Source organism: Panthera pardus, unplaced genomic scaffold, assembly GCF_024362965.1.
Source record: "Panthera pardus isolate Hobbes unplaced genomic scaffold, ASM2436296v1 HiC_scaffold_11, whole genome shotgun sequence".
Lineage (NCBI taxonomy): Eukaryota > Metazoa > Chordata > Mammalia > Carnivora > Felidae > Panthera > Panthera pardus.
The window spans coordinates 15,237,189-15,260,638 of record NW_026526666.1 but is presented as its reverse complement, the minus strand read 5'-3'; the positions used below and the strand labels follow the sequence as shown (position 1 = coordinate 15,260,638).

The 23,450-nt window shown below is 36.8% G+C and overlaps 1 protein-coding gene and 1 pseudogene across 1 annotated transcript in view; one reads left to right on the top strand and one right to left on the bottom strand.

Annotated features, from left to right (window-relative positions):
• The window catches only part of VAV3 (vav guanine nucleotide exchange factor 3), a 358,407-nt gene that overhangs the window by 152,551 nt on the left and 182,406 nt on the right, over positions 1 to 23,450 (bottom strand). Inside the window, exons 9-15 of the mRNA XM_053891674.1 lie at positions 22,983 to 23,082; positions 18,006 to 18,101; positions 14,858 to 14,926; positions 13,040 to 13,126; positions 8,547 to 8,632; positions 6,906 to 7,038; positions 6,407 to 6,516 (exon numbers count right to left, since the gene is read on the bottom strand). Of these exons, the coding sequence (XP_053747649.1) occupies positions 6,407 to 6,516; positions 6,906 to 7,038; positions 8,547 to 8,632; positions 13,040 to 13,126; positions 14,858 to 14,926; positions 18,006 to 18,101; positions 22,983 to 23,082 (681 nt within the window). The remainder of the gene's footprint in view (positions 1 to 6,406; positions 6,517 to 6,905; positions 7,039 to 8,546; positions 8,633 to 13,039; positions 13,127 to 14,857; positions 14,927 to 18,005; positions 18,102 to 22,982; positions 23,083 to 23,450) is intronic.
• Positions 18,193 to 18,326, top strand: LOC128776048 (small nucleolar RNA U3; annotated as a pseudogene).

Genomic DNA, 23,450 nt, shown 5'->3' with positions numbered 1-23,450 from the left:
ATACTGGAAAGGTAAGGTTACTAATTTAGCATTGTGGTCAGAAGGGATCTCTTTCACAAAGTCACATTTAAAGCTAAGATCTGTAGAATAAAAAACCAGCTAACCAAAGACCAAGAGGAAAGACCATCCTAGGTAGGAAAGCCTCAAGGGTGGTTGCCTGAGGCCTGTGCATTCTCCAGGAACTGAAATCCACCCTATCTAACTACAGCAAAAGGAACACAAGTGAAACTGATAAGAGATGTGGCTGGAAGACAGGCAGGATAAAATCATGGAGGGCCTTCAGATCCTGGCAAGAATGTTGAGATTATAACAAGTGCTATACATAGCCAACGAAGGGTTTTAAGTAGGGCAAGACACAACTGGACCACCCTGAAGAGTAGACTAGTAAGGAGAGAGCAAGGAATGCAGAAGCTAATTAGAGATATGAAAGGCTTAGACCAGGGAGGTGAACATGAAGATTACAAGTGGTCAGATTCAATCTGTAGAGGTTGGTGAGATGTTGAACACATATGGAGGGAGAAGGGCAATTCCTAGGCTTCCTCTAGTTATACTTGAGTAAATGGGATTGGAAGAAAGGTATTATTTAGCAGAAACATCAAGAGTTCAGTCTTTACATTCAATTCCTTATATATTTACTAAAAATTGTCACATTTATAAATTACACTATTTAAATTCAATTGCAATAGCTCCCTCATTGTTATATGCCCAGGGCTTCCAATAATATCTGTCAACAAGGCAAGTGCTAAGTACTTGTAGAATGAATGTAATTTCCTCCAGTAATTATCTCTCTGGTATTCAAAACATCTGAGCAACATCTTTAGATTAAAACAAATTTTATGTTTTTGAAGTTATGTTTGATAAGATAGGATTTCATATTTAAAATGTAAAAAACATACTCATTGCTTTTAATAATACAAACTACAGAAGGTAAATTTCAAGAAAATATTGTCTAGTAGATCCTAACTTTGAGGAAAATGTTTTGAAACATTGTTCTGTTTGACCTCTGATTATTTAAATTTTTCCTTTTAATTCTGTGGCATGTGTGCTTTTTATGGTGAGTGACCTCAAATTCATTCTGGAAGTAAATGGGAGAATAAATTAGAAAGAAACACTGTAGCTCAGATCAAATGCGTTTTTGTGCAGTTTAGTGGCTTGATTCTTGGCCCCTGACCCACCCTAGTTGGAGAGCACTCTTTTTCAGGGGTCCATCCTAGGAAACAAAGCTCAGGTGGCTGCCCTTCCAGATGACTAACATGACAAGGCAGCCTGGCCACAGAGCCTCTTTCTGGCTCTGTAATTTCCTTATCCCTTTCTCCTACTCTTCTCCCCACAACCAGAGTCTGAGCATTTAAGAGATAAATATCCTGGGCTAATCTTTGAGCACACGTTAATACCTCTCTGTTATTCTTCCTCTTGTGAAAACCATGTAGCATTGTACATATGGGACACAGTGAAGAAATCTTAGTGGGAATGATGGTATATGTATCTTTTAGAGAACTTTCTTTACTCAAAGGATTAAATATGAATTGTTAGAATTTCAAGAATTGGGTCAGTCCAAAGAAATTCCAAGCAAGAGAACCTTTCAGTTCCCTTCAGTGAACACTCAGAGGCTGTTTAAGAATCTACCACTTTCTACCATCTGCAATGTTTTTTTCCACCTATTTTTTTTTCCTCTTTCTCTTTCTTTAAAAAGCCTTTGTATTCTATTATTCAATTTATTTATTTCATATTTTGCCCAACTTTGACTTATTTCTGGAACATTTAAGGAAACTGCCTGATCTTCTAGATCAGCGGGGGGGTTGAGAGAGAGGGAATAGAAAAAAGGAAACCTAGTTTTAGATAAAAGGATTTGAGTCCAGTTGCTTATTTTTAGCACCTTCATGGATAAAGACATGCTATGAACTGAGATCCTGAACTCTATTATAAATGATTTGACATTGAAGTTGTACAAATTTGGTCAAATACTCCTATGATTGCTAGTTTCCTGAACTATAAAGTGGGTATGACAACGTTTATCAATTTAAATCTAATAGGAGAAATTCTTAAAAACACATTGGGTATAAGGGATTCAGAGAAAACATATCCATAAGCTTCCTGACAGTATTTTGAAAACTGCTATAGACACATCCGTATTTTCCTGTATAATTATGAAAACTAGCTTAAGCTAATAAAAGTATTTGCCATCTTATTTCCAAGAAAACTAAAATGGAATTGTCAGAGACAATGATGAAAGTCCTTTTAGAAATAAGTAAGAATAAGCAATGTATATGTATCAGCCTCCTAAAGATTTAAATATGTTTTTCAGAGCATAGTCCCCCAGAAATATGGCTTCCAACATCATTTGGTTCAGTAACTGCTCCAACAACCTCAAGAGAAGTCAGTCCTGCTACCACTTCTCCTCACAGGAAGAAAAGAAAAAAACATTCTTCTCCCTGTCCCATCCAAGTGGATCACTGCTGCTTTTCTCTTTGTTCAGTCTTTCTTACAGAGGTTTGCCAAGTTCTGATGTGGTTCACTGCTGGAAGTGGTTATGGCCAAAGGTCAGAGAACACAGCTACTGAGCAGGGACAGGGATGTGCTTGGGAAAGACACAGGCTAAGATTCAGGTCACCTCTTGGGAGATGATTTGCGTTTACTGGATACTTACTGTTTATTGGTATTCAAACTTTTCTACGGTCTTTTATAATGTTCTAAATTAAAAACAGTATTTTAAACATCTTAAAGGTGATTTGCAATTTTTTAAAATAAAAATGATCCAATTATCCTATAAACAGCAGAATTGCCATCTTCTGTAAATAGAACTGGCAAGCATTTCATCAGTCTTAAAATATCACATCCCTTGATTTCCCACCACCCTCCTACCAATGCCTCCCTTTCCTTCTCTGAGCTCCTTAAAGCAGCACTCCAGAATGCTCTAGGAGGACCTACGTGTCCCATGTTAATGCTAAAGAGACTCGCAGAAGATGGCTTGTGGAGGTATCCAAGGCTTAGTGTTTTTCATGGGCTGTCGTGAATGCTGCCAGATTTCTTAGTTTCCTTTGTTCTCCATAGCTTATAGATTAAGGGACTAGAACTTTAGATAATGGGTAAAATAGCAAAATTTGAACCATAGGTAGCATCTTAAGCTTCAGGACTTACCTAGATTATTCTATTGTCCTGAGCACAAGACAAGCAGGAGCTGTCTTACAAAGCTGGAAGCAGGGCTTTCCTGCATAAGGCGAGGAGGAAATAATGAAATATTCTGATGCTTTAGTAAAATCCTGACTAATTTTACTTTGCTGTAATTGGCACAATCACTCCTTATAGAAGCCCTCAACTTCGACTTTGAGCAATTCTCAAAAAAGGTACTTCCACCCTCTCACCATCTGCATGGGCAGTCAATGGAATTCTGAAATATAAACAGCCACTTGGATGTTTAATTATACTGTAGAAGTGCCTGGAAAATGAGCAAAGATTAAGACTCCCAGGGGGCACTTTGGTGGCTCAGTGGGTTGAGCATCTGACTCTTGGTTTTGGCTCAGGTCATGATCTCACGATCTGTGAGATGGAGCTCCTCCTTGGGCTGTGCATTGACAGTGCAGAGCCTGCTTAGGATTCTCTCTCTCTCTCTCTCTCTCTCTCTCTCTCTCTCTCTCTCTCTCTGCCCCTGCCCCACTCACACCCACATGCACCTGTGCACTCTCTCTCAAAATAAATAAACATAAAAAAAAATAATCCCAGTTTCCCTGTGTGTGGTACAGCCATATTTATTGTGGTGGAACAATTTAAATCCATCCATACCTACCCCTATAAGTATATACCTATAATGCAGTGATTGATATTTATCTACAACTACAAATTTCTCCCCGTCTTCCATATGAGAACCTGGAATCCCTAGCCAGGGACAGTCTCGCCTGGAATAAAGATTCTTTTTTTGAAAGTTTATTTATTTGGGGGCGCCTAGGTGGCTCAGTCTGTTGAGCGTCCGACTTTAGCTCAGGTCGTGATCTCGCAGTTTGTGAGTTCGAGCCCCGTGTCGGGCTCTGTGCTGACAGCTCAAAGCCTGGAGCCTACTTCGGATTCTGTGTCTCCTTCGCTCTCTCCCCTCCCCCACTTGTGCTCTGTCTCTATCAAAAATAAATAAAATATAAAATTTTTTAAGTTTATTTATTTGGATAGAGAGAGAGCATACATGCAGGCGAGGGGCAGAGAGATAGAGAAAGTGAGAAAATCTCAAGTAGGCTCCACACTGTCAGTGAAGAGCCTGGTGCAGGGCTCAAACTCACAAACTGCGAGATCATGACCTGAGCTGAACTGAAGAGTTGGATGCTTAAATGACTGAGCCACCCAGGTTCCCCTGGAATACAGATTCTATTTCCTAGGCTCCTTTGACAGATGTGGCCACATTACTAAGTTCTGGTCACTGTTAGCAAAAGAAGTTTGTGGCATATCTGCAAAGGATCCTTAAAAGTGAGAGGTTACCTTCTCTTGCCTAGACTGTCTATTTTATAGGTGGAGCACCAGCAGCTGCCTTGGACAACAAAGTGACCAACCTTGAGCATAGAAGCCAAATGCTGATAATGGAGAGCAGGAAGACCTGGGCCAGGTCCCTGATGATACCCCAGGGAGTCACCAGACCCCCTCTCACTACCTACCCAGATTTTTTACACAAAAGAGATAAAAACATCTTTCTTTCCAAACCTCTTTTATCCAGTGTGAAGCTGATTAATGGAAACTGAACAAAATGTTAACTGATATGCCTGTCATATATAGTCCAAGGAGACTGTCTGCTCTGGACAAGAAATTTAACTTCCCTCCTCCGCAGAAATTTCTTTACTCCTCTAAAGATTATACAGCCAAAGAGAACCCATAAGAAAATAGTAGCCCTAGCATCATTCCCACAAAAGCAAAGGCTTGAGATCAGCTCTACTTTTGCCCATTGTCACCAACCCAGGTAGACAATCTACCACTTGAAACCTCACTGAAACAACACACTAGGTTTATGATGCAGACGACTGCACACCAGAGACTGGCAAGAGGCCACTAACTTCATCATTTATGCCACAACCAAAGGGGTCCCTGTAGTATAGTCATGGCATCGACACACATAACTACTAACTTTTCTTGTTTCATTATTGTAATTAATAATACATTATAAGGATGATAATGATATACTGGGACAATGCCTTCTGATTTTACAAGTCCTCATGGGTGTAGTAGGGTCTTATAAATATAAAACAATATTAAAAATAGTGACAATAGATATCACTTATTGTTCAGTGTCATATGACTACTGGGGTACTATTTGGCTAACACTCTGCCAGACACATATCTGGAATTCAAAATATTATTATCTTTATTTTACAGAGGAGGAAACCGAGGCTCTGAGAAACTAATCAGTTTAGTTAAGACTATGTAGCCAGTTCATGGGGGTGATTAATGCTAAATCCAGAATTGTCTACGAGCTTAGAAATAATTTAGCAGCACAATCATTACTCTCAAAATGTTAGATAAAATAATCTTTAAAAAATCTGTTTTTCTCACTTCAGAACTACAATAAGACACTCTAATCTTACCTCCATTTTCCATTAACATGAGCATTTCTTAAAACAAAACAAAAGAACAAAAGCCTGATAGAATTTGTCCACAAATGGTAAGCAGTGCTAGAATACAAATGAAGCAAATCACTAAAGGGTTTTTTTTTTCCTCCAGAATTTCACCTTTTGTTAACAGTTTCAATTTCAGGGTGACCTATATGTTTCCATAACAAGGGTCGCTATGTACCTTTTAATCCATGAACATCAAAACAAAAAGAAACCCCTATGATGGCATGTTCTTGTGTAATTATATCTCTTCATGCTCTTCCTTTTGAAACAGGTCGGACTTATTTCCCACCTCTTTCTTCAGCTTCCATTTTAATAAAAGAAAATAACACTGAAAGAAATCAAGCCCTTAAAACATTCATTGAATACATCAAGCGATTTATCTAGGACTCAAACAATAAATGAGTCAAACACAAGTGAGAGGAAGAAATGAATCTTTCTATTAAAAATAAGATATGTGTATGTTTGTGAGCTATCTCTATTTAAATAAAGATCTATATAAAAGATGGTAATCAAAAGTTTATCATTAGAATAGTTAATATTTTCATGGACTGCTGAAACCTAAAAAATTAAAATATGCCCATGAGAAGGAAGTCAGATAGAAGGTTAGAGCTCCCTCTGTCTTTTTCTTGACGAAATTCACCAAAACCTCTTTCCTAGGAGACCCAAGTTATCAAGTAGACAGCTGAGTAGCACTCATGCTCAAAGGGTTTCCACAGTCTCCATACACTCGCTACAAGGATTAGAGTACATTTACTGACAGTTCATTATTCGTAAGAGATTTAAGTAGTAGAAAAAGCACTTTTAAAAGTAGAAATACTCACAAAGCCATTTCAAACTGTTCCAGCCATTTTTTCTTTAAATCTTTTGTTTTGCAATAAAATTCTAACCCATTTTGTCCTTGGGTATGGATGAGGTAGAAGCCGTAAGACCACTGTTAAAAATTAATATTCTGCAAGTTAATATGTATCATTCAGTAATAACATCATGCTTCCAAATTCACTAAAACACCACCATAATCATCCACAAACTTCTCATAACATATCAGCATACGAATTATAAAGAACCACATTTTTGTAGTTAACTTTACATCCATCAGTTTCTACAACCAACACATTTTACTTGACCATCAAGGCATTAGAGATGATCATTATCAGTTGTGGGACTGTCTAATTATTTTTCACAGAGGCTTACTCCTAATAAATCTCTAGAAAGAAAAAAACACCTGGATTGATATGCCCTCTCATAGTAATGTATTAGCATGCTTTCCTGGAATATTCAAAGTTATGAGTAAATTACAGTAATTAATTTTCAAAACTTCACCTTTTTATTTTCTTTATCAGTTGTAGGATTGTTGGCTATTTTGTACTGCTGAAGATCTATTATTTCCTTCATTTCATAGTTATCGCCTTTCCTTTTACATACAATCACTGCCAAATCAAACAGGAAGATATGCCTGAGAGAGAGAGGGAGAGATTTCAAATGGTTTGGAAGCACGTATGTTAATTTTTCCCTGATAAAATGTAATTAAACCAGCCCCAAATTTTTCCTTTGAGTTAATGACAAAGGCAGTGTTGCACATTGAAAAGAATGAACTGTGTCTGCCCCGGCACTACCCTTTACTGAATGTAGGGCCTTAGTCTACCTCAGTTTCCCCATTTAAAACATATACAAAATTATAGTAAGAAAAGGCACGCTACAGAGCTGCTGTAAAGAACAACTGAGATTAGCCACAAAGCATTGCTCATAATAATGAGCAATTATTTTTTTTTCATTTAAAAGCTTAACATTTACAGAATACTAATGACAGCAATAGCAGTTAACTTATGATGTTCCTAGGAATCAGCCAGAAAAGTACTGACAAGTGTCCATCCCTTTGACAAAGATGACTCACTTAAAATAAATCCCCAGGACCATCTACTGAAGTATTATTTTCATCCTCATTGTATGAGGGAGGAAACTGAGGCTTAGCGAAGTTAATTGATTTGCTCAAGGTCACACTGCTTGTGAGGTGCAGAGCAAGATTCATACCCAGATCTAATTGTGGAATCTGCTCTTTTACCCTCTAGGTTGCTCCTCATGATTTTATGGACCACCTAAACCACAAATTGAGCAGTGTATGAGCAAAATGAAAACTAAAAAAATTATGATTAAATTTATGTGTTGATATTTCGCTTTCTTTTCAAAGATAATGTAATTGGGGGAGAACAACAAACTTTGTAATTCCTATTTCCAATACCAGTACTTGCATCTTTTCAAAAACTGTCAGTAATTAATATGCATAGATTTTAAAAATAATAATGACAATGATACATTCATGTAGCTCTAATACTTGCATCACCTGCAAAGACTAATCTTCCTGGAGAGGCTAAAAAGTATCTATGTCTCCTGGGAACTACCTGTAGAGCCTGGGTATCAAGTTGGAAGCGAGAGCTGACACTGCCCCCTGCTGGCTGACTTTCTCATTGCAAAGATTCCAGAAAATGGCCTTTTCAACCAAATCAATCAGTTTAATAATCATACGTATATAATTTGGAATACCAGGCCAAGCTCACTAACCTGAATTTCCCTCAAGAATATTCACATATATTAATTGGTCCTCCCTTAGACTTCCTTATTAGGACATTTTATATTTTTAAGTTAAAGTGTATACCAAAAAGAGAAGTCAAGCAATTGTATTTTTACAGTAGTTATCAATTGCTTTATCTCTACTCTCATCTTACTGTGTCCCTTGAGCCCCGGCTGACATTCTCTATTTGTCATATCCCTCTTAATAACTTAGACAAATCAACAGATACCAGAACCGAGAAACATATCTATGAGAAAATTGTAGAAAACCATAGGTTGGTCTGTCCCCTTGTTTTTCTTCTCCTTTTTCCCTCCCTTGTCCTGAAAGAACTGTTTTCTCAATCTTCTGATACTAACCACTTATTTTGAAAATAACTATTGCTCCTCTTTTCTCACCTTTCTTGCTTCGTATGCTTGTCTAGAGTGGTTATGCGAATTTCACCATCTCCCTGAGGTCGTCCAAAAAGCAAAACCGGTTGGTTCTAAAACATAAAATTTACATGTCTCAGGTTTTTTTTTCTTTTTTGTAAACATATAAAAACAAAGAAATATTTGCTAGGGACAGCTACCTTATTACACTATAAGTTTTATCATTTTGCATTTTTAGCATGCTTACTGCAAAAAGTTCAGGTCTATATGATACGCTTTCCAAACAGTCTGCCCTTGGACATCCTAGAAGGTACACTGAAAACATTAATTAATTTTATGTATAGTCTTAAGAGGAAAGTTAGCTACCAAAAGCAAGAATTAACTGGCAGAATCCAAATCACAACAAAGATATACCAACTAATACTTATTAAGCACCCACTGTGTGCCAGACACTGTAGAAGATACAGGGCAAAATGTTCCCCGTGCCCAGTGGGGGAAAAAATATTCACAGAAGTATATAATTATAAATGTGCAGTTGCCATGAAGAAAGAGTACAGGAAAAATGCATTGCCAGGGGTTTAATACGGTCAAGGGAGTCAAGGATGGCTTCCTTTAGCTAAGATCTCAAGAATGAAAAGTATGACTTAATGATTAAAAACAATGAACCATTTCCCCAGAGGCAAACAATAAAAACGTTAAGTATTTATGAACACCTACTGTATAAGGTGCTGAGGGAAAAAGAATTGACTGAAAATTATCACTAACATCAAGGAGATTACATTCCAATAAAGGAAGCAGATAGGTAATTAATTACTTGCTGCAAGAAAGTATAAAAATAGATGTTCCCTAGCAAACTCCCAAGATGTGTTTTGCAGAAATAGAAAACTCCATCCTAAAATTCATATGGAATCACAAGGGACCCTTAATAGGGGAACCAGTCTTGAAAAAGAACAAGGTCAGGGTCTTAGTCTTCCTGATTTCAAAACTTATTACAAAACTCTGGTAACCAAAACACTGTGGCACATGCATAAAGACAGACTTCTAGACCAATGGAATAGAACACTTGGAAATAGGCCCTCATGTATATGTGTGTGTGTGTGTATATATATATATATATATATATATATATATATATATATATTCAAATGATTTTTGACAACAGTACCAAGACCATTCAATGGGGATAGGAGAGCCTTTTCAACAAATGATTCTGGGAAACTGGATATGCATAGGCAAAAGAATGAAGTTGGACCCTTACCTTGTACAATATACCAAATTGATCCAAGGGTTAAAAATATAAAACTCTTAGACAAAAACATAGGGGAAAATTTTTATGACATTGGATTTAGCAATGATTTCTTAGATATACCACCAAAAGCAACGAAAGAAAACCCAGTAAGTTAAAATTCTTTAAAATTAAAAATTTTGTGCAAAGGACAGTATCAACAGAGTGAAAAGGCAGCCTCCAGATGGTAGAGAATATTTGCAAACAAAATGTGTGATAAGAATTGACATCCAGAATATATAGAGAACTCCTATAACTCAACAAGCAACCCTTATCCAAAAAGAGGCAAAGAACTTGAATAGGCAAAGAACTTTGTACATCTTTCTGCAGAGAGATATACAAACGGCCAATAAGTATATGAAAAGATATTCAGTATCCCTAATCATTAGGGAAATACAAAATCAAAACCATAAGACACAACTTCATACACATTTGGATGGATATTATTTTCAAAAGAAGAAAAGAAAAGAACAAGTGTTGGTGTGGATTGGCATGTTCCACTTCTGGGTATATAACCAAAAAAAAGTGAAAGCAGGGACTGGAGCGTGTATTTCCACACCCATGTTCATAGCAGTACTATTCACAACAGCCAAAAGGGGTAAGAAACCAAAGTGTCCACAGAGATGAATGGATAATCAAAATGTGAGGTATATACAACTAATGTTACACTTTAAAGCCTTAAAAAGGAAATTCTTTTAAAAAGAAATTCTGATACAAGCTACAAGGTTGAACACTGAAGACATTATGCTAAGTAAAATGCACCAGTCACAAAAGGACAAATATCACATGATTCCATTTATATGAGGTACCTAGAGTAGTCAAATTCACAAAGACAAAAAGTAAAATGGTGGTCGCCAGGGGCTGGGAGGAGGGGAGAATGGAGAGTTAGTGTCTAATGAGTACAGAACTTCAGTTTTACAAGATGAAGAGAGTTGTGGAGATGGACAGTGGTGATGGCTGGCTGCCCAACAACATGAATATATTTAATGTTAAAAACTATACAATTTAAAATGGTAAATGTCATATATATTTCACCACACACACACACACACACACACACACACACACAGCTGTCCAAGCAATGTGCTATGAAATTACAAAGAGAAAGTAATAATGGGAGATTATGGAAAGAATTATTTTAGTTGGACCTTGAAGGAATATGATAGGAAGTAATGGGAAGACATTCTAGGCTCTGACATTATTATGATCAGAGGCAGAACTATAAAAATGTACAGCAAATTAGAGACCTTACGACACAGCAGGACACCTGCAAAGTAAAGTATGTGGGCAGGTATTAGCTGGATGAGTTCAGCAAAGTAGTTTCAGCCCAAATCATTGAGGGCTTTAAATATCATGCTAAGGATTGTTGACTGAATCCTGAAGGCAACAGCAAATACTGACAAGTTAGGGATAGAGAATGAACTGAGAAGTCCACCTTTTGGAAATGCAAGTTGGTGACGGGATGATGAGAAGCTTCTGTGGTTGGAAAGGTGGCAGATGAGGTCCTGAAAGGAGAACATGACTATACATGTGAAAAGGAAGGCTCAAGATGTTTCAGAGAAAGCATCAGTAAAATTGCTCCACCAAGAAAAGTATCTTTCCTTCATTCATCCATCTCTGTTTTTGCTGCTCACAGCTTAATCCAGGCCTCTACCATCTCTCTTTTCTCTTTTTTTAAATTATTTTTGTTTTATTTTATATTTGAGAGAGAGCAAGCGCATGAGAGTGCAAGAGAGCGCGGGTGCATGAGTGAGCATGAGCAGGGAAAAGGCAGAGAGACAGAGACAGAATCTTAAGCAGGCTCCAGGCTCTGAGCTGTCAGCACAGAGCCCAACATGGGGCTCGAACTCACGGACCACCATCATGACCTGAGCCGAAGTTGGACACTTAACCAATTGAACCACTCAGGCGCCCCAAGACCATCTTGCTCTTGAAATCACCTCACAACTTTCCAGCAGGGTTTTCTTTAAATTTAAATCAGACTGAAACCTTTACTAGCTTCCCCCTGTAATGACTGTAAAATCCCAGCTCTGTGCCCTGGCCTACATTGCTGGGGGACATAGCTCTCCTGCCCCCCCACCTCCTGCCCACCTCTCCCCCACTTCAGAGCCCATGATTTTTCTCCTCATTCACAATTCCCAACCCTTCTGGCCCATCTATGGCCATTTCATTTGCTATGGCTTCTGCCTGGAATCCTCTCCCCCGGATCACTGTACCACTGGCTTTCTTCTTATTCTTCAGGTTCAAGAGGCAAATAACTCCCTTCCCTTATGTTCAACTGTTTTGTATCTTAAAGTCCTCTTATGAGTGAAGTCATATGATTCTTGTCTTTCTCTGACTAATTTCACTTAGCATAATACCCTCCAGTTTCATCCACGTAGTTGCAAATGGCAAGATTTCATTCTTTTTGATTGCTGAGTAATACTCCATTGTATATATATACCACATCTTCTTTATCCATTCATCCATCGATAGAAACAAAAATAATATAAAAATAGGGAGGGGGACAAAACAGAAGAGACTCATAAATATGGAGAACAAACTGAGGGTTACTGGAGGGGTTATGGGAGGGGGGATGGGCTAAATGGGTAAGGGGCACTAAGGAATCTACTCCTGAAATCATTGTTGCACTATATGCTAACTAATTTGGATGTAAATTTTAAAAAATAAAAAATAAAATTAAAAAAAAAAGAGGCAAATGACTCAAGGAGTTTCTCTAATCATCTTATCTAAACTAGGATTCCCTTGATTATCCTCTGTTGCCCCACCCAGTTCACAGAAGGAATCTCCACAGAGCATTTTGAAAGTGTCTCCTCAATCAAGAGACCATGTTTTTCACAGTGAGAGCCCCAGCCCCAAGCCAATGTCTGGCACACAGCAGTCACCCAGTAAATATAACTAAGATGAATAAATTAACAGGAAATCGGCCATGACTATGTATAGCGCAAGGGAAAGAAAAGAAAAAAATGCACTCTAATGTTTAGAATTTAGACTGCCAGGGGAAGAGTCATTGTGTGATTAAGGAGAGAAGGACAAGCAAGGGCAGAAAGTCCTGGGACACGATATACATATCACAGGTGCCACAGGAAATCCACGGGGATGCTGCCAAACAGGAATTGCAAAAAACCCTGAACAACAGAAACTTCAAGGTAAACTATCTTTGCTTCAGAAACAACTTGTAGAATGTCCTCTGATTTGTGGATTAGGAAAGCTGGAAGGAATGATAATTACATACCAGATTTTCTATAGATAGCTGAAACTGTTTAATTTCACGAAGGGTCTCATTATCTCTTTTCACTTCATTCACATATTGTGCCAAGTCCTAAAGAATAAAGGGAAGGGTACAAAAAGAAGTCACGATAAGACTGGAAAAGAGATGCAAACTGTTTGAAAGAAAACACATCATTAATTTCATTAGTGGTAAAAGTAACCACCATAACTTTTCCATGACAATAAAAATGAATGACCCATCAATCAAAACTGCAACTCAAAAGCAATTTCAAAATGTCTGCAGTACAGCTGCAAAGACTAAAGAGTTGTCATTTGCCACACCTCGGAGAAGAGCAAGGATGAAAAACAAAAACAGACTATGACACGGTGCGGAACAAAAGGAAACTAGGTCAGGAGAATGCAAATTCCAAACACATTAATAACTGACCTTGAGAGAATCACACTTTTACATGGGTTAGAATAAGGGTAACAATGCAATAATGAATGCTTAGCAGGGACAAAAAAGTAAAAGTTAGACAATGAATCCAGCTGGACCATTTTCTGCAACCAGTTAGTGTATTAGTTCCTGAGAGCATTCAGTCAAGTCAGCCAGTTCAATTTTAAAGAGTTAATGAAGGGGAAGAAAAGGAGAAGACAGAAACCCAAGGGCACTAAAATGGAGTCAAGCAAACAAACAATGCTGGACACGTTTCTCCATGGGCCTTCTTCACCTACTTTAAAATGTCTTTTCTCATATTTGAGGAAACATTAGCTAATCTTTCCATACTGTAAGTAGCTATTTTTATTACATGTGCTCTAGATTTTCCTGTTTTCTGGGTTTTCTTTTTTCTCTACCCTCTTAAATTCATCTGCAACAGTAGGAACAGAACTCTGACAAAAAGCAGTTCCTAACTTTGTTCTAAATGAAAGTCTGACATTCCATAGGATGTATCTATTAACGATTTCTTTAAAAAGTGAAAATTTGGTATGAATTTCTAAAATAACAAATAGTTGTGCGATGTCTCCTAACGGGGTACTAAAATCAGCCCAATAGCGGAGCTAACACTGAAACTGGCACAGGGACATGGAGAAGTAATTAGCATTTTGCTCTATTGCTTCTGGGCCTTTTGGCTAAGATCAAGTACAGTAATTAGCATTGCTCTGATGACAGTCACATTGGCATTTTGTTCTTAAGAACAAATATTTATTTATGTTTTAAGTTAGGGGCAAATATTTCTTTCAAAGTCAAAGTCCAGCACAAAATATAAACTGGGGTTTTACAGATTCCCCAGTATGTTTAAAAGTCTGCCTTTGTCCACTTGTAGTTCTTGATTTTCAGATTTACCTAGACATAGAAACCCAGACTGAAATCCACTTGTACTGATGCACAGCATCCACAAGGGTAAACCAGGCAGATATCCTCACTCGAGGAAAATAAGTCACACCACTGTTCTGAAGTCACCAGCTGACCTGCTGCTTACACAAGCCGACAGTTTTCTATTAGCAACCACAAAAAGAATGTGAAATAAAACCCTTATATTAAATCATTCCCAGTGGTTATAAAGGTTGTCATACTTTCATAAATAACAAGTTATTTTAATATACCTCTTGGTTTTATGTGTCTTTGTCTAACAATTAAATCCATGCAAGTGTATCTATTTCAGTTAAAAATACTCAGCTCTCCCCACCTAATACAAAACCATACAAATACATATACGCGCGCGCGCACACACACACATAATATACATTAGCATATCATACATATGTATTAGCGGTTTGTATTCTATCATTTTTTTAAGCAAGGATAAAAAACACAAAGAAGTTCATGGTACATTTGCCTTACCTTCATCGCATCAAGAGCCAGTTTCAGATTTGCCTTCTCCATAGGATCAGTGGTATGTTTGACCAGTTCCTATTTGGAAGATACAGTTTAGTGCTACTTTCATCAATTAAAACCAAAATATGAGACACAGAACATTTAAAAACTAAAACATTTTTAATACTATTTGCACCATAATGTAATAAGTCTGATGTAATTTAACTAGGTTCTATTTTCATAAAAATAGCTCTATCTGTAAGAAGACCAACCAGACGGCAAAAGAACATGAGACGATGGTTGAAAACACTCTCCTTTCAAAGATGAACCTGATCTATCTCGCACGATAACACTGACATCCTTCCCAAATGTCATGAAAGATCCTCTCATTGCCAACTGATTCTGATGTCTACTCCTCTCCCTTGGCTTTGGAGACAATTAGGATCACTTGTTGGCTGCTATTATCTCTGAGTCCTTCTTAAATTTCTGCCTATTCACTAGTCTTTCATACTTTCTTCTTTATCTGTACCTTGGAAAGTTACTATTTCCTAGATTTTCACCTTAGTCTTTTGTTGTTCTTACTTTACTTATTCTACAAATTCTATCACAACCGTCGCCATAATGTCAACACACTCACTAATAAGACAATCACTCTCAAAGGAATGTGCTCAGCCCAGAATTCATGCCTGAGTTCCAGACTCTTCCGTCCACCTACATAGTTCTACCTGGTTATCTCACAAGCCCATCTAACCCAACAACTCCCAACTTAGGGCACCTTCACCCACAACTCTCTTCTGGTTCCTGTTTACATTCTATTGAATGAGGCACCTTCACCAGTAGAATCACTTAAGCCAAAACCTATAAAGTGTCCCAGGCACCCCTCTCTCATACTATGTTCTGCTGATACAGACTTTTATCTTTTCCCTGGAAACCATCCTCACTGCCACTACATTGGTGCAAGCCCTTACTCTTTTTCACATGGGTCATTATAAATCAGCTTCTGATTAATCTTCTGACTTGTAGCCTCTCTGGACTACAAGCTATTTACTGACATCAAAGCTAGTTTTCCAATATATAATTCAGATCCTGTCTCTACCCTCTTTAGACTTCTGTAATGCCCGCAAAAGCTTCAGGTTGTTAACTACACCTCTTAGACCCTTCATGGTCTGAATTCTGCCAAACTCTCCCAACTTTTCTTTCCCACCCCAACAACTCCACCCAAACCACCTATATTCTATCCATACTAAATTAACTGCAATTCTCAAAATACATTCTAACAGCTGATCCCATTAAGCATGTGGTTTTGCTCTCCTTAGAAAGCTGTTCCTCTCTGATGCACCTAAAGGAACTCTTACTGTTCCCTGCACAGCCAGATCAACAATCACTGTACAGCGAAGCTTTCTACGACAGAGGTCTCTACAAGTCCCCATCCTCCCCAGGCATAATTAACTAGACCTTTATTTGTACTACCTCCATACTTTCTGCATACCTATCATATCATACGGTACCTGGCAGCTTACACTTCATTTTCCCTACCTAAACAATGAACTTTATCAGTGCAGCGGGGGAGGGGGTGCTGTTTAATATCATGAGTGCCTAATCCTGTCTGTCAAACAGGGAGCCACTCAAAAATTTTTGCTGACTTCAATACCAATAATGTTTCTAGTTATAAAGAGGACCTACAGACATCAGATCTGTTAAGTATAAGGTTGTCCAAGTAATATTCTTTTACTTTGATTTTTGCTTTTCCTTTATCAAATGAGTGTAAGTTATTCTCAAAGTTTCAAATCCTCCACTTTCATTCTGATTTTATAAATATGTAATTTCAAATCATAAAGCATTTCAAAAATTATTTCCCCACTAAAGTATAGCAATAAGTAGGAAATGTTCAAATTAATATCACATTTATTCAACAAATTTCTAAACATTAGATAAATACACTGTACACTATCAAGATGGAAAAACATTTGTAGAATTTTTATCTTCATATGGTATCCCAAATAAAAATTTTCCTATTTAAAAAAATTCATCATAGAACTAAACATTCTTTTGAAATTTAAAATAGAAAACAATCCAAGAGAAATTAAGGCAAAAGTCTGAATTTCAAAAAGGTATTGCCATATTTTATACTTCTATAAGTCTAAAACTTTATAAATGACCAAGATAGATGTTTCTTGAAAACTGCACCTTTTAAATTCTTCATTTGCTATTTGACCATACCAAAGTTACAAAAGAAATTATTAGCTTATTTTGGACATGTTTTTTAGTTCCATGATGTCTCAGAAACCGATTGCTTAAGTCTTCCTTATTATTTTTTCATAAAATCCAATTTGATTAAGTTGCTTTGAGTTTAGGTCTCATAAATGTTTTAATGTATTTTAAAGAAATAATCAGGGCTTGAATTCTTCTGATTTCTCAGTAGAACAAAAATAGAGATGACTAATAATTTTGCAACTACAGATCAAGAAATTTAATATACAAGATGTATAAAGCACGGCAGACTCAAAATTATATTTCACATACAGGTAGTAGATCTTTTTAAAATGACATTTTGCAAGCATCAGCAGAGTTGACAGACTAATACTGTGAGACATTTCCTTGGAGCAGAACTAATGAGCCTCCTGGTACAGCTATCAAATTAAATTTATAAGACTCTCCACCCTCATTAGAGGACTAACTGTGGAAACCATAAGCTTCGTGGTTATAAAAAGAATCACTTCAAAATAAATGTAGTCTTATTATAATTTACCCTAGCAGAAAGCAACAAAGAAGGTGACACAATTCTCTTCAGTTTATGGCTATAAGGCAAAAAGTCCAAAACACTTAACCTGCCAAAATTCAAGTGTATTACAACAGTGAGATTCTAATAAATGATTATAGCTAACCAAAGACTTGGTTAAAGGGATCTTTTCATTTTGCCTTTTTTTCCCCCAATTCTTTGGATGCCAGTTCTGTTTGAAGGACACAAAATATGACTTTGTGGAAGATAACAAATTAATCTTTGCTAAAGGAAGAAAAAGTTTCCAGCTGTTCTGTTATTTCCCACTTAGTTATACTAATCATTGAAAATCATAGGGGGATATGGCCCCAAACATGGAGTATGTGGAGCATAATTGGTGTTTCATGAACATTTGGTTAAATGAATAAACAAAACAGATAGTTTTAAGTTACATACCTGGAGAAGAAGGTGATACTTTAAAACCCGTTGCATAGGAACCACAAGCAAATCTCGAAGAGTGAATTTTCCATTATTTGCTCTTTTGGAACATTCCTAATGAAATGTTTTTTAAAAACTTTTTAAAAAAACTTTGCTTTATCAAAGGGAGTCATAAAGCCAACATTAAAAGATGCAGAGAGGCCAAAAGACTATACTTTCAGGGATCATTTCTATAGTTCGTTACTAGAGAAGTTTCTCTGAATGTGTAAAGTACTCGATGAATGGATAAAGAAACTGTGGTTTATATACACAATGGAATACTACGTGGCAATGAGAAAAAATGAAATATGGCCTTTTGTAGCAACATGGATGGAACTGGAGAGTGTGATGCTAAGTGAAATAAGCCATACAGAGAAAGACAGATACCATATGGTTTCACTCTTATGTGGATCCTGAGAAACATAACAGAAACCCATGGGGGAGGGGAAGGAAAAAAAAAAAAAAAAAGGTTAGAGTGGGAGAGAGCCAAAGCATTAGAGACTGTTAAAAACTGAGAACAAACTGAGGGTTGATGGGGGGTGGGAGGGAGGGCAGGGTGGGAGGGAGGACAGGGTGGGTGATGGGTATTGAGGAGGGCACCTTTTGGGATGAGCACTGGGTGTTGTATGGAAACCAATTTGACAGTAAATTTCATATATTAAAAAAAAAAAATTAATAATAAATACTATAAAAACACACACACACACAAAAAAAAAAACTTTCAAAATAAGAAAAAAAAAAAAAAACAAAAAAACAAAAGGCAAGACAGGGAGAGTAACCGCAACGGTAGCAGAGGCAATTCTTTGGGAGGAAACGCTTTTGTTTGAGGGAGGGGAAGAGAGACAGAGAAAAGAGAGGGGGAGGGTGAGAGAGGGGGAACCAGCACTGTCAGGGATTAAGAAAATAAGGAATATAAATTACTCACTATTCACCTCCCTAAAGGGTTGTTCTGACCACTCAACAAGTAAGTGAAACACAGGAAAAGTGAAGAGATTCAAGGAAAAGAAATGAGAAAGAAAAAAAAAAAAAAAAAAAAAAAGATGCAGAGGCCATAAACAAAACTGTTATTATATAATAAATATTTTGTTGCTTTTATTAATAATCCTTTCTAAAAAATAGAAAGTATCTAATTAAAAAACAAACAACAACAACAAATAATCCTTGTAGCATTTCAATCCTAAAATGAATCATTAAGTACAACTGTTTTATGCAATGAAAATTATTTTTCCTAGTGTCCCTCTAGGGTCTTCCTCTACTTACCTTTATAGCTCTACCTTCCACCAACCACCCCTAGTTAGGCTGCGGGCCTGGCATCAAGAACAAGTCCCTACTTATCAAACTAGCCATGTGCCTTTGCCATGGCCATGACTTTGTTCATTCTCTTCTCTCCAACCGCCATGTGCTTTGTCCAGTTTCCAACAAAATTAATCATCCTCTTCAAGAACTATACATCTAAGCCTTTTGTAATAATCCCAATCAAAATTGTGCTCTCTGTACCTTGTGGACATTTTAATGATTGTTGTACATACTATCTTCCCCAATATATTCTGTCTTTTACAGCTTTAAGAATCTAGTGCTTGATTAATATTTATTAAACTGAATGAAATGGAATGATTGAGTCTAAAAATTTGCTAAAGTATAAACCTATTATTGAATTCAAACTTTCAAAAGCCTCAAATTTTAGTTTTTTTTTTCATCTCACACTCTTCTTTCTTTAAAGTTGATCTAAAAATAGTACTGACTTGTGTTCACTCTTCTAACATTAACTATAACTTTAAGGAAAGTACTTTGAATTTGAAGTACTAAAGCCTGAACTCAAAGTTAGGCAACTCTTGGCTGTATAACCTTGAACAAGTTGCTTTTCTGATTTTACTGTTTCTCACATATTTGTGATATAGTCTTAAAACAATAAAGTTCCATAAAATTATTATTAGTGAGAAACTAAATCCAAACTCCTCAGACAATTGTACATCCCAAACCAAGGAATTTTCCAGTTCATAAAGAGTTGCATTCAAGAAAACACTGCTTTCTTCATGGTTTGTTTCCCCTTTGCCCACACTTAACTTTTCTGGCACATGGAAGGATATATTATCAGGAGCTATAAAGTAAACACCATTAACTCTAATGACCATAGTGACTTAATGAGTATTTGACTACAGGTCTTAAGCAAGAACTGGGGACACATCGGGACATGTTAGCTCATGTCTTGTCAACTGCTGCAGTTCACTGGAAGAATAACTATTTCAACTGATTTCTTGCTTCTACAGATTGTAGAGAGTTCTGGATCATGGGTCTCAAATAGGAGGTTAAACTGTTAAGATTATTATAATGAATGACTCTCATCGCCCCAGCTGCATTTTAAGCTCCTTAGAACTGAGGTTGTATCTTACACTTCATGCATATATATGCCATCTTAACAGTGTTAGGAACAGAAATGTTATACATTTAAATTTTGCTTTGTTATGTTATGGAAGTCAGTTTAAAACTGTTGGGGAAATAATTAAGTTCCTTGAAGTTCTAAGTTACAGGCTCAGGAAGTAAAGAAACTAACATTGCAGGCATTTCCTACAACTGGGGGTCTAAGTTTGAGGTGTAAAATGCTTATTAGTATTGAAAGTAAATAAAGGGCAGAATAGAGTCTTCCAACACATCCGGCGACATGCTTAACCAAACTCCAATTTTAACTGAGAAGAAAATAAATGGAATCGGGATGAGCCAGCTTAGAGAACAAAATAAAGAGATTCTGTTACTGTTCGCCCTATGTTATCTTGGTTCCAAAGTAGAGAAGAAAAAGACAAAGACCAACAGGAGCAAAAATCACCACAAACTGAAGACGCGAAGGAAGCAGAGACACCAAGAATAAGGCAGCTTCCCCTTTATCATACCAGGAGTTGCAGAGGACAGTCCCAGCAAAGAGTATCTGTTGAGGTGTCACAATGTCTGATTAAATACTTGCCAATCAGGCCACTAGTCAGTAGTAGTACCTTTTCAGGCAAAAAAACGGGCAGCCAGCAGCCCCTCCCCCTGAGCTTTTCAAACTCAGCCTGAGGTTCTCTCTCTCCCTCAGATGGATAATGACCATAGAAAATATGTTCCTAGAGGCCCAGAGTATGTCATGTGTCATAGGGCGGACTTTGACAGTGACTCTGAAAGAAGGGAGAAGAATATCCAAACAATACTGAGAGTACAATGGGAGTATGACTAACAACTTGTATACTCTCTTCTGGAGCCAGAACTTTATATATATATAAAGTTCTAACGGTAGAACTGATGGCATCTGTTCTAATGGTAGCTCTGTTACGAACTAGTTGTGTAAGTTGTAGAGTTTTATCTTACCATCATAATTTAATTGGAGTCAAAGTACTTTATAGCTCTATGCTTCTGAGGCTCTATTCTCCCAAGAGGAGCAGGAACCTTTTACACTAACAGGGTTATCAGGATGTTATTTAGTGGTGATTCAAGCCACCAGCAGACATAAGGTCCACATCATCAAAGGCTTATAAGAGCTAAGGAAAAATGATCCATGGTAGAGAGGACAGTTACCTGGTAGCCTGCTGATGTGTAAACTTTCTAACCACTAGTTCCCCTTTGTGAAAGTTATAAAATCATACCAAATATGCTAAAACAATGAAGGAGTTCTAATTGGAAAGTCATCTGCCTCATTTTTTTCCCTTCATCGCCTGACCTCACTGCTGAATTGAACAAAGACAGCAAAAGGGACACTACAGTGTCAAGTAAGGCAAACACAGCCATTTAAGAGTTGACTGTACGTTTGTACTCAACATTTAAGAAAATTCAAATATATGGATAATCTATTTGAGAAAATTACTCACTTAACACATCATCTTTTTCAAAAGTTCCCTAAAATTGCAAACTCCTATGAAAAAGAAAAATGATGTAAAAAAAAAAAAAAACTGACCACCATTTCCAGATTTATTTTCCATTGTTCCATGTGCTCTGTTTATTCTGACCTACTCTCCATTTTTCAGACTTTTCCACATTCATCTGGTCAGTCATGCTTATCTGGTCAGAATACTCTCCAGGGAATCTCACCTGTCAAGACTCCTCCCATTCCCTTGGGGACCTAAATCAAATACTACCTCTTCAGAGAAATCTTCCACATTCTACCTGTGCTGAGGTGATCGCTCAATCTCACTCATGGAGCACTATCGATTACTGTTTGTCACATACAACTTAATCTTATTTGTGTCTGTCCTGTCTTTCTTCTTATGGGCAATATCCATACCCTTCTTATACACCTTATCCTAAATGTCTTACGTTTTTAATAAACATTTTTCATCTGCATGTACATTATCTCACATATATCTTACTTATCCTGTACTTCTTTCTACCTAGGTGACCCTGAGCAAATTACTCATAATCTCTCTCTGAACCTCAGGTTTCTCATCTGTAAGAGAAGAAAATTAATTGTACATATTTCATAGAGTCATGAGGACCTAATGACATAATGCATGTAAAACACAAAGCCAGAGTCTCAGATTTTACTATTATATTATTACTATCATATTATTTCATACAGCTATTAAATATTTTATAAAACTGACATAAAATTATGTTTAGAATACATGGAAAAATGTACTATTGCACTAATCTTGCAAAGAAATAGATCTATTTTTTCTTATTCTTTTTTTATTTGAGTATAGTGGACATATAGCTTTACATAAGTTTCAGGTGTACAACTTAGTGATTTGACAAGTTTTTACATGATGCTATGTTCACAAGTGTACCTACCCTCTGCCTCGTTACATTGCTATTACAATATCACTCACTGTATTTCTTATGCTGTGCCTTTTATTTCCAGGAATTATTTTTTCTGTAACTAGAAGCCTGTAAATACTTCTCCCCCTCACCCATTTTGCCCATTCCCCACTCCCCTCCCCTTGCTTTTAGGTTTATCTTACTTTATTTCATAAACTAACAAAAAATAAACAGTACCTCTAATTTCAGTTTTACATCTTCTTTTGTCTTAGAAATGTTGTCTAAACTAGAGATGGCCAACTCCACTCCACTACAGTACTGCCCATATATAACCAACCTGAAAGGGAAGAAGAGGAGAAATTTGTAGGACAAAAGAAATAAAGTAGAAGGGGAAGAGGCAGAATTACCATCATCTATTTAAAACCACAGTTAGGGAGAATCAAAGTAAATCTTACTTGTCCTGCACCTCTAGCTAGGTGACCCTGGGCAAATTACTTATCTCTCTGAGCCTCTGATTTCTTGTTTCTTTTTAACACAAATCACACATAGACTCATAATATGCTATTAAAAGGACTAATTTTTATTTCTAAATTTGAATGGGATTAATTTCCCATACATTTTTTCAGCAGGTAGATTTTACAAACCGGCTTGATAACTGTTTATGGTAAGTACACATGAATATCACAAAAACAAAATTAAAAATTT